Source organism: Sinocyclocheilus rhinocerous, unplaced genomic scaffold (genome assembly GCF_001515625.1).
Source record: "Sinocyclocheilus rhinocerous isolate Xijiao unplaced genomic scaffold, SAMN03320098_v1.1 scaffold320, whole genome shotgun sequence".
Taxonomy (NCBI): domain Eukaryota; kingdom Metazoa; phylum Chordata; class Actinopteri; order Cypriniformes; family Cyprinidae; genus Sinocyclocheilus; species Sinocyclocheilus rhinocerous.
In genome coordinates, this window is record NW_015638606.1 from 494,807 (window position 1) to 510,257 (window position 15,451).

General features: G+C 38.3%; 1 protein-coding gene across 1 annotated transcript in view; it reads right to left on the bottom strand.

The window, feature by feature from the left end:
• Positions 1-15,451, bottom strand: part of LOC107749923 (teneurin-2-like) — a 106,433-nt gene that overhangs the window by 35,035 nt on the left and 55,947 nt on the right. Inside the window, exons 4-6 of the mRNA XM_016565158.1 lie at positions 10,475-10,597; positions 5,881-6,086; positions 3,635-3,830 (exon numbers count right to left, since the gene is read on the bottom strand). Of these exons, the coding sequence (XP_016420644.1) occupies positions 3,635-3,830; positions 5,881-6,086; positions 10,475-10,597 (525 nt within the window). The remainder of the gene's footprint in view (positions 1-3,634; positions 3,831-5,880; positions 6,087-10,474; positions 10,598-15,451) is intronic.

A 15,451-nucleotide genomic window follows, 5' to 3' on the forward strand; every position in this document is an offset into this window, starting at 1 on the left:
TATACACACACACACACACACACACACACATACAGGGGTGTGCAACAAATACTCACATTACTGTAATCAAGTAGTTTTTATCAGAATTTACTTTTTTATAGAAATATACTTTTTTTTGAGTAGTTTAAAAACTGTTTACTTTTACTTTTACTTGAGTACATTTTAAGTGATGCATCTGTACTTTTTCTCCGCTATTTTCCCTCCGTTTGTGGTCGTTACATGCTTTTTTAAATTTAATTTTTACCCATCAATGTGATTAGATAGGAAGAAGGTAATCGGTCTTGTGACTCTCTTCAAATCAAATTGTGCATAGAAAACTTTAACCGCAGCTGGTGATAAACAATCATGGCTGCTGAAAGCGCATTCTTTAAGCATCAGTTCAGTCGAGTTATCAGCACTAAAATGCTTGGAAATATGGAAAAACAGATTACCATGGCTTAATGTACTGAAATTGCTCAGTATGCACTTTATTGATGATTTGTGGCATTATTATACTGCAGCTCGTTAATATACAAAGCTGTTTGATCCATTTTATACAATCCGCCTTCATTTAGCAAGTGCACTCAAGCAAAACATTTTTTCAAGTTCAACACTTTTTGTTCCATTCAGTTGTAGATGCTGCAGACTGCCATGGCCCTGCAAAGAGACGCGTGTGTGTGTGTTTTTCTTTAGAAAAAGTTTCCCTGGAAATACGTCCCTATTTAATGCATTTTTTCCCTTACAAATTGTTTTATCAGCATATCAATTTGAGTAAATGTAGCTGTGTAAAAGGTAGGGGATGATGTTTTTCAGTGTTGTTTTTATGTATTTTGTATGTAAGAGTTGGAAGTCAAAGCCTATTGGGAAATGTAACACTATCACTGTGGTAAATGCTAAAATAAATGATGCTTTTCATATCAACAGTAGCCATCAACCGAATAAGATGCACAGACATTCATACAGTATGTGATCAGATCAAAGAGGCCTCAAGAGCACAATGTGTGTGTGTGTGTGTGTGTGTGTGTGTGCGTGTAGTTGTGTGTAAGTGTGTGTGTTTCTCCACAAACTGAATTATTAATCATACATACTGTTATTAATATAGTGGACCCAGAAAATATCTGGACACTTGAGCTACACTTAAAAATGTATGAATGTCATTGCATTAGATAAATATCAAAGTGGCATCTGCAAACAAAAAATGATAGAGCTTTTCTCCAAACTATTTTCACTTTTCTGAATTATTTTTGCAGTGAATTGTAAACAACTGATCTCAAGGTGATTTTGAGTAGATGCATAAAATTGGTTCTTCTCAAGTTCGCACAGGTGTTCTATGAGAGCAGCTGCAGGTGCATTTCTTAAAATGTTTGACTAATGCTTGACAACCAGAAAGTATGCAAATACGTTTAAGTGTTTTTTTATTTAACCAAACACACTTCGTTTGTGAAATTTTTGAAAAGCGTGCTTGTTCTGTCTTTCTTTAAAATAAATACCACTTCGTTTGATACTCTGTTATCTAATGCAAAGGCATTCATTCATTTTAAGTGGCTTAAGTGCCCAAACACTTTTAGCACTTTTAGCACTGTCTTTATGGATTTATTCAGACAGCAGACAGCCAGCAAAAATGTATGTGACATATCATACTCAAATAGTTTAGTTGTTTGTAGTCTTAACAGCAAAAAATAAATAAATAAACAAACAAACAAATAAAAAATAGTTTAAAATTGTGGGGGTTAAAATGCACCAAGCCTGCATTTATTTGAACAAAAATACAACAAAATATAACACTGTGAAATATTTTTACAATTTATGATAACAGTTTTCTACTTTAATATATTTTATATACATATATTAAAATATAATACATAATGTATAAAATATTCCTATTATGACACATATTAATTTCTTATTACATTTTTTATTATTATTACATAATTTCTTATCATTATCAATGTTGAAAGCAGTTTTTCTGATTACATTTTTTTTTCGTAAACTGTGACAATTTTTATTTCTGTTTTTAGAATTCTTAGATTAATAGAAAGTTAAAAACAGCATTTAATTGAATACATTTTTTTGTAATAATGTAAAAGTCTTGACATTTGATAAATTTATTTCGAAAAAAAATATTTCTTTAAAAAAACAAAAACACTTTTGAGACTATGAAATATAAAACAAATATATTTACAAACCTAAATGAAACCACATTTGTATTTGGTTTTAAAACTTTTTTTAAATGTGTTTATATATATATATATATATATATATATATATATATATGCGCATTCTTTAAGCATCAGTTCAGTCGAGTTATCAGCACTAAAATGCTTGGAAATATGGAAAAACAGATTACCATGGCTTAATGTACTGAAATTGCTCAGTATGCACTTTATTGATGATTTGTGGCATTATTATACTGCAGCTCGTTAATATACAAAGCTGTTTGATCCATTTTATACAATCCGCCTTCATTTAGCAAGTGCACTCAAGCAAAACATTTTTTCAAGTTCAACACTTTTTGTTCCATTCAGTTGTAGATGCTGCAGACTGCCATGGCCCTGCAAAGAGACGCGTGTGTGTGTGTTTTTCTTTAGAAAAAGTTTCCCTGGAAATACGTCCCTATTTAATGCATTTTTTCCCTTACAAATTGTTTTATCAGCATATCAATTTGAGTAAATGTAGCTGTGTAAAAGGTAGGGGATGATGTTTTTCAGTGTTGTTTTTATGTATTTTGTATGTAAGAGTTGGAAGTCAAAATTAAAACTGCTGGATGATAGATATTCATTCTTTCTGACAAACAACAAAAGATAATGTGAATTACAGTAGTACAATGTATTCTAAATGTTTAAATTGCAGTGTACAGCGTTTATTAGGGGGTAGAATCCGCAACTCAGTACTCACTACTCACTACTCATTAGTACTTTTAAATAAGCTACTCTTTTACTCTTACTCAAATAGGTTTTTGGACAAGTACTTTTTACTCTACTTACACAATTTTACTTTCCACCACTGTATATATATATATATATTCAGGAATCTATTTCTATGTTTTTTACTCATTCTTTGTCCATTAACTGAAGTATACGCCAGTTGCTATGTTCTGAATATTGAATGAGAGAAAAAGTGAGCGGTTTATGCATGAATATTTAAACACACAATATATAAAGTACATCAATATGTAAAATACAGCAAGGCTTCCTATACACTTCATGAGATCTGCATAACTGCCTGATGTCATGACAGACATGAGGCCAAATTTCCAATTTTCCATCCCTCACTGACAGCTGCTCTCAGCTGTTGTAGAAGAAAGTCTTGAAGTTGGCATTGTGCTTATGCTAAGTCATCACTATAGCAACCCTTGTAGAGAAACTGCCTGAACAAACATATTTCAGTGTTTACTTTTATATTATAAATACAACTATTCCTTCTGTGACCTAAAGAGAAATGTAAGTGAAAGCAATAAAGGCAGCTCTCCCAGTTCGACTGCTCACATTCAAACTGAAATATAAAACGAGGTTAAGGGTAGATCAGATGTACTGTGTAAGCCGCTTGCAGTGAAACACATCTTCTAAACAGCAGGTCTCCAAACAACCGAGTTTCTATTTTACCATCTTCCTTTTAAATATTGACCTGTGTGTAAATAAAAGCTGGAGGTGTCTACCTAGAGCCACAGTGCTGAATAAGATGGGTTCTTTCTCTTTGCCGTCATTGTAGAAGGCCAGGTGCCAGGTGCCGGGGTCCAGATACTGCACAAAGATCGCCTCATTCTGGACAACGGTTTGAATACTGCGCCGCTCACGAGGAGACTCGATTACGCTCCACTTCTCTTTTCCATCTAGCCTTTCCATGTAGTCATACTGAAGAGAGAGAGAGAGAGAGGTGAGGACAGAGGGAGAAAACAAGCAAGTAGCTGCAGGACATCATCTTCACTAAAAACAATCAAAATAGTCAAATTAAATCAAAACGTAGAAGAGACAACAACTCTAGAACGTGACAAGACAAGTGTAAGAATTCTGCAGACAAATATGCAGTGATAATTTGGAAATCATTTACAATTCATTAAAAAAAGTTGAAAACAAAAAAGCCTGTCTGCACAGATGGTCTCTTCATGGTAATTAACAAAAACCTGTTTTTTTAAGGAGGAACATCATAGAGAACCAGATTTCCTTGCTCTATAAAGGCTAACTCACACACTGTCCCAACAAATGGCAACCAGCCCCAATTTCCAATGGTTGTTGGGTTTTGTCAGATCAGTATGTTGACCATGTTGGCATTTGCTGGGTCAGTCTGAACATAACAGTGTGAATCACTAGATTTAGATATCAACACTGTATAAAAAAAAAAAAAATAAAAAAAAAACTCCTTAAAAAGACAAATAATGTCCTGGCAGCAAATTACCAGTACTTTTTCCATTAAGTTTACAGACATTACCTTCAACCCTAAAACATAACACAATGCAATTCCCAAATTTTAACATGAAACATTGAGCCGTATTTTCACAGACAATTCTTGGAGTGTATTTAACCCGCAAAAAAAGAATGACTTACATTAATAAGAATGGAAATCATTAGTTTTTTTATGTTTCTGATTTAGATTCTGATTCTAATTTCTTAAAAATCCATTAAGGACTCTTTGTACTTAGGGGGATGCACCAAATAAGTGATTCTTTCAATATATACCATTTACATTTTTAACAAAAATATTAACATAATGACAAGTAACAAATCATGTTCAACAGCTCTGTCATAATGAAAATACGTCAGTCACTAGAAGTCTTAGAAACATTAGGTTAAACACAGTAACAGTTCATTAATACAATCTGAATGCAGCTATGTCAAAATATTGGTATCAGTTCCGTAACCAACTGACTCATTCAGTGAGTAAGCTGTTTCAGACCAATGAGATGAACTGTGACAAATGAGCCGGCTCATATAAGTCATTCATTTGCAGCAGTTGTCCAAGCAAAGACATACTATTTATTATTTTCATTTTATTATTTCCCTCTCATCACACTCAATTCAGTCATAAAGCTCATGAGCATTAAAAGGATAGTTCACCCCAAAAAGAAAATTCTGTCATCATTTACTCACTCTCATGTTGTTCCACATCCATTTGTTCACCTTTGAAACATAAATGAAGATATTTTTAATGAAGCCCCTGCATTGAAAGTCCATTCCACCACAACTTTCACGATTCAAATGTATGTAAAGAGGTTGTAAAAGTAATCCATATGAATTGAATGGTTTAATCTAAATGTTCTGAAGAGACATCATTGCTTTATATAATGAACAGATTTAGTTTAGCCTTTTATTAACATATAAATATCTATACACACATACAGCACATCAAATATGGTAAACAGAAGCACAAATGTGCTTGATGCTCAAGATATTTTAAGATTTATTAAGGTTTGTTCTCATTCATCAAGCAAGTGCGTTTGAGCCTCTGTTGACCACATTTGATGAGCACTATGTATGTGCATTGATCAATGTTTATATGCAAATGAAACTTAAATCATCATATTAAGCGACTGTGTATCTTCAGAAAACTTGGACTAAATTGCTCAATTTATATAGATTATATTTATGTCTTTATGAACTTTTTGAATTGTAAAAGTTTTTGTGAAAAGGGCTTTCAAAGGATGGATAGAAATCTTTCATGTTTCATTAAAATATATTCATTTGTCTTTTAAAGATGAACAAAAAACTTATAGTTTTGGAATGACATGAGGGTGAGTAAATGATGTCAGAATTTTCAGTTTTTGTGTAAACCAACCCAAACAAAACAAAAGCTAAACATCATGAAAAATCATGCTTTTTAGTATTTAAAAACTGGATTCTCAGTCCTAATTATAAGTGAACCTGGCTCCTTTAAGAGAAGAAACAAGAGATGAGGCGATTTGCTCACCTGAGCATGTGAAGGAGGCAGGCCTTTCCGCATGTAGACCCCAAACAGCGCGTCCTTGCCCAGGGAGATGTTGAACTTGAGGAAGTGTGGCTGGCGCAGGTGAAGCAGAGACCTCCAGAAGACGCCCGGAGGAACATCCTGACTGACACGCTGACCCAGCTCCAGCTCCCCGCTGTTTATACTGCTGTTCTTCAACACCCACGGCCCTGAGATGGACGCCAAGAGAAGAAACAAGATTTGTTTGAGGGAAAAAACAAAACAAAAAGGAACTCTTTCAAAGACATGGAGAACGGGGAATATCCTCCGCTTTGTGTGAAAATATTTTCAGTGTGTACAAAGAAAGATCAACATATATTATTCCACTGAGACACAGCTCTGCGCTAATGAGTGTGCGGTGTGGGCTGCCAAAGTCATCAACCCTAAATCAAACCCTGTCTTCTCCCTTGAGATTATAATATCTCTGTATGACAGCACTGGCCACACACGCACACCTCCCTTCCCAATACACCTGCTAAGTCTGTCCTCTAGAGAGAAAACTGTTGCCGTGTTGACAGCGCAGATAGATCGCAGCAACACCAATCAGAAAATAACCCAGTAAATGGGCCTTGATAGTATCAGAAGCAACACACACACACACACACACACACACACAAACACACACACACAGACTCTTTTGTGTCTGAGGGGCCAGTGCAACACGAGTGGGCTTCGTGTTAGCTGTCAGTCTAGTCTGCTTTCTCGATGTTTGATGTGCCCTGATAAGCAGAGATAATCTGTTTCCCTGCCTGCTAAAACCTCTGGCTGCATTTAAACGAGTAATGGAGAGAGGAATTGAGCAAGCACAAGCAAGCTTTCCCTAAATGGATCAAGCCTTCTTTTTGCAGGAGAACATGCGCACGCACGCAGTGTCAGGTCTGAGTGACAGCTCGGTTAAAGAAGCCCAGTATAGTAACCAGTGGGAGTCCATACCAACCTCCCTCATTAACACGAATGGATGGATGGCTCTGCGCTGAACGAGAGCACCACACTGAGAGAGCAAAAGAGAGATGGAAAAAGTGAGATAGATAAAGAGAGAGAAATTGGGAAGCAGAAAAAAGGGGGAAAGAAAGTACCCTGGAGAGGGTGCATGAGAAGAGTCTTGTACTCTGGAGTTGAAGTTCACACTCCTCAAGCTCTCAACCAGCCAGAACTACTGACATCAGAGCCACTGAAAAAGGCGCTTTCCCCTCACGAACGCTCACACCCAAGTCTTGGTATAGATGGACTTTCTTGTTTAGTCTAGATATGACTAGGTCAATCACCTCAGATCCCGCACTTTATAAACCTAAAACCACTCTTATGAATTTCTAAAATAACATAATAAATCGTAAGCCAGCCTTACAGAAAATGACTGATTGTATCAGTATCTTAAAAGTTTGAAGGACTGATGAAAGGCTGAATGTACTTAAGCACTCTTCCTATAATCAACACAACAACTCTCTGGGGACATTCCATAGACTTCTTTTGTTTTTATATGCAGCTTTTATTAAAACATTTTTATGTTTTATTTATTTATTTATTTATTATTACATTTCCTTTATTTTTATGAGGATGTCCCCAAAAGGAGGTTTGTCAGATGTAGCTCATTTTTGGGCACAAATTTGTTCACAAAATATGGTTAAGTAGGTAGGTACACACAAGCGCTTTTATCCTTATTTCTATACTATGTATCTCTGCTACTTCCTATGGTTACATTAAAATATAAGCACTCAATTAAGTACTTGTTCAATTAAAATATAATTGTAAAATGTTAATTAGTCAGTAAAATATTTCATTTTAAAGAGTCTTAGAAATAGTCACAGTAGAGTTGAATGGAAATCCCCATAGAGATGCCTGAGGAACAAATATTCTGAATAATTCCAGAATTAAAGTGTCCCTAGATTTTATTCTATTGAAATAAATAAATATGTAAATAAATAAATACACTAATAAAGTCTGGATCTGGAATAAAATATAGAGGGAGATATTCCAGAGATATGTAATGCTTCACCAATTCCACCAGTGATGTGGAGTGTACAGCATGTTGTTGTATAAAAGCCATGTAAAGAGGAATGCCATAAAATTATATGGGTAAGGGTCAAATGTAATCAGTTTGGTTGCATGTAGCATCACATCCTGAATTATTAAACTGACTTTTAGTGGACTGCATCAATCAGAGGGTTGATTGGCTTATTGTCTTGTTTCAATCAAAAGTATGTCACATTACAGAAGTCAAATAACAAATGTTGCTTCATGTAGAAAACAGAGGTGAAGAATCAATCACCTCATAGCAAGCGCACATGCTTAGTAGCATCAAAGATCCCTATAGGTTTCACCAATGTATTTTTTCAGTCATGAGCTCAAATACTTGTTAGCTATCTTGTTTGCTTTCAATATTTTCTATGTCTAGCTTTCAAGCTATATACATAAAATTGGTCTTCTTTGATGCAATCAGAAGTGCTTTTTCATGTCAAGGTCAAAAAGGCACATGATGCCTGTGTTGAGAGGTTCGCTGAAGTCCTGACATGAGTCTTGTGAAAGGGCCTTGTAGAATCACATAACAACATTCAAACGGAGAACAGCTTGAGTCTAGAATCATGCTTCCCCTCCCCTATAGACAGCACACTATGCATGTGTGTCTGTAGGACAGATAGCCCTTCTTCAGAAACTCTCCATCAAAGTGAAGGGGAAAAAACACTTCAGAAAATAGAGAGAGAGAGAGAGAGAGAGAGAGAGATAGATAGAGAGAGAGAACGCGAGCAAATGCACTCTAAAGCCTTTGGACACAATGTCCTTCCTCCCACATCATGCTCATCCAGTATCCGACAGGAGTTCTTCCATTACCAACCCAGACTCACTGGAAAAACGTGCCTGTTGTGCCATTTCTGCTAAATGATATTACATTGCTTCTTGCACATTTCGCAACATTTTCAAAGTGAAATATCACATAAGAGTGATGCTACAAGTGTGATCAGTTTTATCTGAAACAGATTAATGTGAATGTGGCAATGTTTTATTACATTGGTTGCTGTACATAGGCTATTGTGGCAGTTTGGAAATTAAATGTCTGATCTGTGGCACAAAATGCTCTATCGCATTTGTACCACCTACAAACAAAACAAAAGCAAACATGAGATGTGAAATGTTTGAAATGTAAAACATGAAATATTTTAGCTTGCTTCTACATATGTGGGATCTCTCTTATTCAGCATTGTGACTCCTGTTTCACAGAACTCATGCAAGCACTTACTAGGTGAGCTGCCAAGCAAGTTTACTACATCAGAAAAGCCATAAATACGGAGCTGGTTATGTGATGCAAATGCCAAAATATATTAGGGAAATGTGTTTTAAGTTCGTAACATAGAATTCTGCAATTGAAACTGGAAACTGCAGTGAATTATATGTATATTTACGTTTTTTTTTTTTTTTTTTCAATGAGCCTATGTTGTCCATTACGCTCCAAAATAAATAGGATTGTGCACACACACATTCTCCCCAGTTAAACCCAGATTTGCACCTCTTCCATAAAGACCCACTCTTTTAGACCCATCTAAAGATCCAAAGCTAAGAAGCTGTACTGTGTGTGAAGAACGTCAATACCAGCACTCTCTAAAGTTCAGCGGCAGTCGTTATCATCTGAACGTGTTGACACTGATAATGATAAATCATTTGAGGTGAACGCACAACAAACAGGGAGATTCTTTGTGTCTGAGCCACTGAGAGTTAGCCAGAGCTTTGAACCATTAACTAAAGTCCACTGAGATCCTAAAACGTCTAATATAAATAACCTTGTTTATCAAGGTTGCTGTGAGAAAAAGGCACACAAGACTATGGATTTACACTAATGTACTCCCTCAATATACAGTACAGGACAATCACTAGTTGGGCTCAGATGATTCTTACAAAGCCTCAGGCTGACAGAGACTAACATGTGTTATAACAAGCCAACAGTGACTAAATCTAGTCATCATTTCAAATAAATGCATTAGCATTACCATTCTCATGCAGAACTGCAGAAGAGGCAGTGAAAAGAATGGAAGACAATACAAAACTGCAATCGCAACATTTAACTTTCATGATTGTGGCATATTTCTGGATAAAATAAAATCATCTGCTAGAAAAAAAGGGTTAGACTTAGTGAACATGGGCTATGATGTTATTGTTAGGTTATTGCAAAAGTAAATATTTTTTCAAAAAATGAAAAAAAAATATTTAGCTACAGAAATGTAGGGTGGGACTCAGTGATCAAGAATAGTCTAGGATGTAATTGATTAATTTTATTACACTGTTATTATACTGTTATTACATAGTTATTACATTAGACATCTAATTTTTTTAAATTTTCAATTAGTGAAATGTTCAGCTAGAAAAATATGTTATAAATATTTTATTACATAGTTATTATCAAACTTTATTATAAAACTTTCCACCCACTAGAATATCATGCACTCATGAATTGTGCATACTAAAACAACGGACAGGTGTAAACAGAAGGCCGTTTTGGCTTCATGTTTTTCTGGGGTTTTGCATTGTATGTCATCAGGTCATTTGGATTTCACAAGTTTTTTGCTTTTACCTCTGCCTCCGGAGGGCACTGTTGCCACATCACCAATGCCAGGAATACTCATGCTGAGGCCAGTGTTCACTAGATGCCCTTCAGTGGGCTTCAGTCGCCAATTCAAGCCAAGCAGATTAAGAGCTGTGAGGGAAAGAAAGAGAGAATTAAAAAAATAGAACATGACACTACATTACACCTCCCAACCACTTTATGTATACACGGATGACACGTCCTGACAGCCGAGAGCCTGCGACACCCATACAACTATAACTCTTGCTGACAGAGGAGACTTTAGCATACAAATACACTCATTATAGCCAATGACACTTTCCGACTACAGTCTGTGCTTTGTTTGGGCTCTGTGCCCAGACAGGTTTAGTTGGACCAGGTTTAATCCAAACTGCTACAGGAATACTAAACTTGCCGTAGATATAAATATGTCATACAGAAGCTGGTGGCACATTAGCAACACAAAATGTCAAACGCAACACAATACAATGTCAGGAAGAAAGTGACACTTATCTTCATTCTGCATAAGGTGTGAGAAGACAAGAAAATTGTCTTAAATAATAAACTGAAGACAGCTTAAAGTTGGTGGTAGATGCCAAATATTCTGAATACTTTCTTGTTTGTGTGTGTGTGTGCTAGAGAAAATTTTGGCTAGCCGCCTGCTTCTCTCCGCACCCCATATGTACTATAATCAGTGCTTCAGCGCTTCCAAGACTTTGTAGAGACTGATTAGCTCCAATGGAGATCACTTGATATGCAATATTCAAATATGTCAAGTCGTGTTTAAGAAATATGATAATGATCAGAAAAAGTTAGTTTTGTGATGTGCTGGTGGAAATTACGAACGAGATGCCCCAAGGGAAAACAAGTACAGCCATACACACACACACACACACAATATTGCGGGAAAACGCTGACGTTCGCAGTATCAACCATAACACCTCACCTCCGCCCCCTAGTTATTCTATCCCTCCCTAAATCTCATCCACGCAAAATCAATGCCAACTCAGTCTTTCCCTACCTCCTGACATCTGAGGGCGCATTATCACTCTCATGTAGAGGGTTTAAAAGAAAAAGCTGACTCCTTCAGGCTGTCAGCAGCTCTGATGTCAGCAGCTCATTGTCCCACACGCATTATTCCTCATCTTATCTCTCTATACTCTAATCAGCCTTATCTCTTGCTTGTTCATTGTTCTTTTCACCCTTCTCGTTTCCTTCATCCTTCCTGCTTTTTATTCGTCCATTTCATTGCAGTGCTCACTGACAAAGATGGTCTGTTATGACCTGAGACATCTTGTCACACTAAGCCGAGCTGTGGAGAAACTCTTAACATATTTTTTTCCTCCCATCTATTGTATCCAAAGCTGATATTGCAACACATAAGTGCAAATATTTCATTATATTTTATTATGTTTTACCAGTGACTAATTTTTTTGGAGGGTTTGAACTGCAAGAAACTAAAGATCCTGTTAAAGTAAAAAGATAAAAGGATACTCCAATCTTGGAAATGTATGACTTTTTTTGTATGTTATACAAAATAAATACTTATATGTCTTTCTACTTCAAAATTTCACATGCAATTTCAAAGGCAATCCTTCATCATTTTTTTCAGTGTAATTAAAATAAAATATAAATAATAAAATACAATAAAAAGGAGACTTTTCTCTTACAATATTGCAATGTGACTATATCTCAAAATATTACTTTATATTCTGCAATGTGACTTCATATCTCACAACATGACATTGTGACTTCCATGTGAAACAGATGTATGTTTTTCCTTATAATAGAGAGTTATCATGGCTCAGGTACACTGTACACCCTAATGGTCAAAGTAATTAAAGGGGTCACTGGATGCGACATGTACTTTTACAAGCTATTTGAACTGAAATATGTGTTGGCAGTGTGTGTACACAACCACCCTATAATGATAACAATCCCCCCAGTGTTTTTTTTTTAAATCTCGTTAAATCATTTCCCCTTTCTCAAATTGAGCCGATCATGCCCTCAGGAGATCGGTCTGTCAACCCTGCCACCCACGGTGCTTCAGGGTGCAGAGGTCTCCGGCGAGCGCTTCTCTGTCTCCGCCCGGAAACGTAGCGGTACTGGGAGGCTCGCTACCTCTTCGGAGGTCTCTAGAGCAGCTAGATCGGCCATTCCCTGCCGGTCCTCCGCTTCAGGGCACCAAGCTAGCAGCTCTTAGTACAACAGAGTTCAGTCTCGAGAGACTGATTCCCTTAGTAGACTATTTGGCAACGTGGAAACTGCCAAATGTGTCTCACTCAATGGGTCCTGCACACTATAGAAAGAGGCTACCGAATCCAGTAAAACGGCTTTCCTACGCCTCATTTCAACGGGGTCATCCTCACTCTGGTGTGTCCTGAGCAGGCTCTGGTAATGGAACAAGGAGTAAACACACTCTTGAGGAAGGAGGCCATCAAGTTGGTCCCTCCTCGTGGCAGAGAGTCCGGGTTCTACAGCTGGTACACTGTATAATCCAATAGTTTACCTTACTTAGATTTAATTAGTTATCTTTACTTAGTTGTTATAATTACTAGGTTTAATTTTGTGTGTTTATTAATGAATTTTTTCAAATTTCATTTTTCATAAATAACTTGAGATGCTTTTAATTGGGTTTCTATAATCCTTAAATAGTGTGTGGTAATATGCTCAAATCACACACAGACTTAAACATTCAACACGCGAATCACAACAATGGTAACAATTCAGTTTCATTTATTTTCATTAATTGCATCAATAACCATTTTATTTGCTCGTTTTGTTGTGCCACTACTGACACAAGACAGTAAATAAAATTGGCAAATAAAATCAACAACTGTAAAACAAAGCAACTGCATAATTTATCCTGCCGCAATGCACTCTGGGAGTCAGTGAATAGCTATACTAAGTCATGAGTAAACCTAAATTAAAGGATCAAGTACCCCCTACAGTTCTTTTTTAGTTACTAGAACTCTCGTGTAAGTAAACTATACTAACTAAGCATTTGTCAGTACAACATACCCCATTTTAGATCTGCGTCAACTGAACCGCTCAGTCATGCGACTGAAGTTCAGGATGCTCACTATCAAACAAGTCGTGTCTCAGATCAGGTACGAGGACTGGTTTGTCACGATAGATCTAAAAGACGCATATACTTCCATGTCTCCATCCTTCCCCAACACAGGAAGTTCCTGGGGTTTGCTTTTGGGGGCGAAGCTTACCAATATCGGGTTCTTCTATTCGGCCTTGCACTCTCACCTCGAACTTTCACGAAGTGTGTGGATGCTGCTCTGGCTCCACTGCGACTGCAGGGCATCCGCATACTCAATTATATCGACGATTGGTTGATATTAGCTCAATCGGTGCAGATGGCGGTTCATGTCATTCTCACCCACATGAAAGAGCTGGGGTTAAGACTAAACGCCAAGAATAGTGTACTTTCTCCATTACAGAGAACCACTTATCTGGGCGTGGTGTGGGATTCGACCACGATGCAGGCACAGCTGTCTCCTGCTCGGATCGAGTCAATCCTCACTTCAGTCATGAGAGTCAGAGCTGCCGGTCACTCACTGTCAAGCAGTTTCAAAAACTGCTGGGTCTGATGGCAGCTGCGTCCAACGTGAGACCTTTTGGCCTGCTGTACATGAGACCCCTACAGTGGTGGCTCAAGACCAAGGGGTTTTCCCTGAGGGGAAATCTGCTTCGCATGATCAAGGTCATGCAGCGATACTTTCGTGCTGTTGTGTTTCTAGCATTGAAACACTTCCTCCCGGACCGAGGATGCCACCGTGTGGCAGCTGCGTCCAACGTGAGACCTTTTGGCCTGCTGTACATGAGACCCCTACAGTGGTGGCTCAAGACCAAGGGGTTTTCCCTGAGGGGAAATCTGCTTCGCATGATCAAGGTCATGCAGCGATACTTTCGTGCTGTTGTGTTTCTAGCATTGAAACACTTCCTCCCGGACCGAGGATGCCACCGTGTGTTGGGTGCACCGACAACACAGCAGTGGTTTCTTACATCAACCACCAGGGAGGTCTGTGTTCACGCCCCCTTTACAGGCTGGCGCACCAGATCCTTGGGCCCTCCTTTCGGTCACTGCAATCATTGTTACATCTCCTCTCGCTACGGAGATTTTTCGAGGCCTCCGCTCGCCAGAGCTACGTCTGTACGCCTTCCCCGATCGCTCGGCTCCCGGGAGTTCTGGAGAGAGTGCGCTGGACAGGTAGCTCCGGTCTGGCCGGGCCGAGTATGCTTCTAGGATCTGATTTCCCTTCTCGACGGCTCTCCGTGGGACATTTCTGTCAGGAGGAATCTCCTCTCTCAGGCGGGGCTACAGAAATGTAAACAGCTTTTTAAACAGCTCATAAGTTCCGGTCTCTCAACTGAGGTTGCTGAGACCATTCTCCAAAAGCTTATGCTAAGTGGTGGATCGGGATGCTATCCATAGCCTTGAGTCCTCTGATCTCCCTTCTCCCTTGGGGGTCAAGGCTCACTCCTTCAGAAGTTGGCCTTCAGGACCCTGCGGAATGTCCACTCTGTTTACTTGTCAGATTCTATACCTGCATTTTGCGCCACTCCTGGCTCCTTTTCTCTCGCCTTAGCTGTGCTCTTCCACACTAGGCAGGGACTTGCAAGTCTGGTGGTGTGGGCATACTCATTCCCAAAGCGTCTCGACGCAGCTCGAGTTCCTGAAGGGGAACGGCTCAAGGTTACGTATGTAACCCTAGTTCCCTGAAAGAATGAGACGCTGCGTCTCCTGCCATACTTCCGGCATATCTGTGAGCGCTTCCCTCATTCTACCAGAAGCTGCCGCTGTATCCGCCACACGTGCTTTTAAGCTCTCTGGTCTCTACGTCACCCCGCCCGTGGTGTCTCGCCCATCCATTGGACTGATTACACATGTGATTCAGAGCGTGGTCACACTGGAGGCTTTCCCGTAGCGTTTCGACGCAGCGTCTCGTTCCCTTCGGGGAACCATGGTTACAT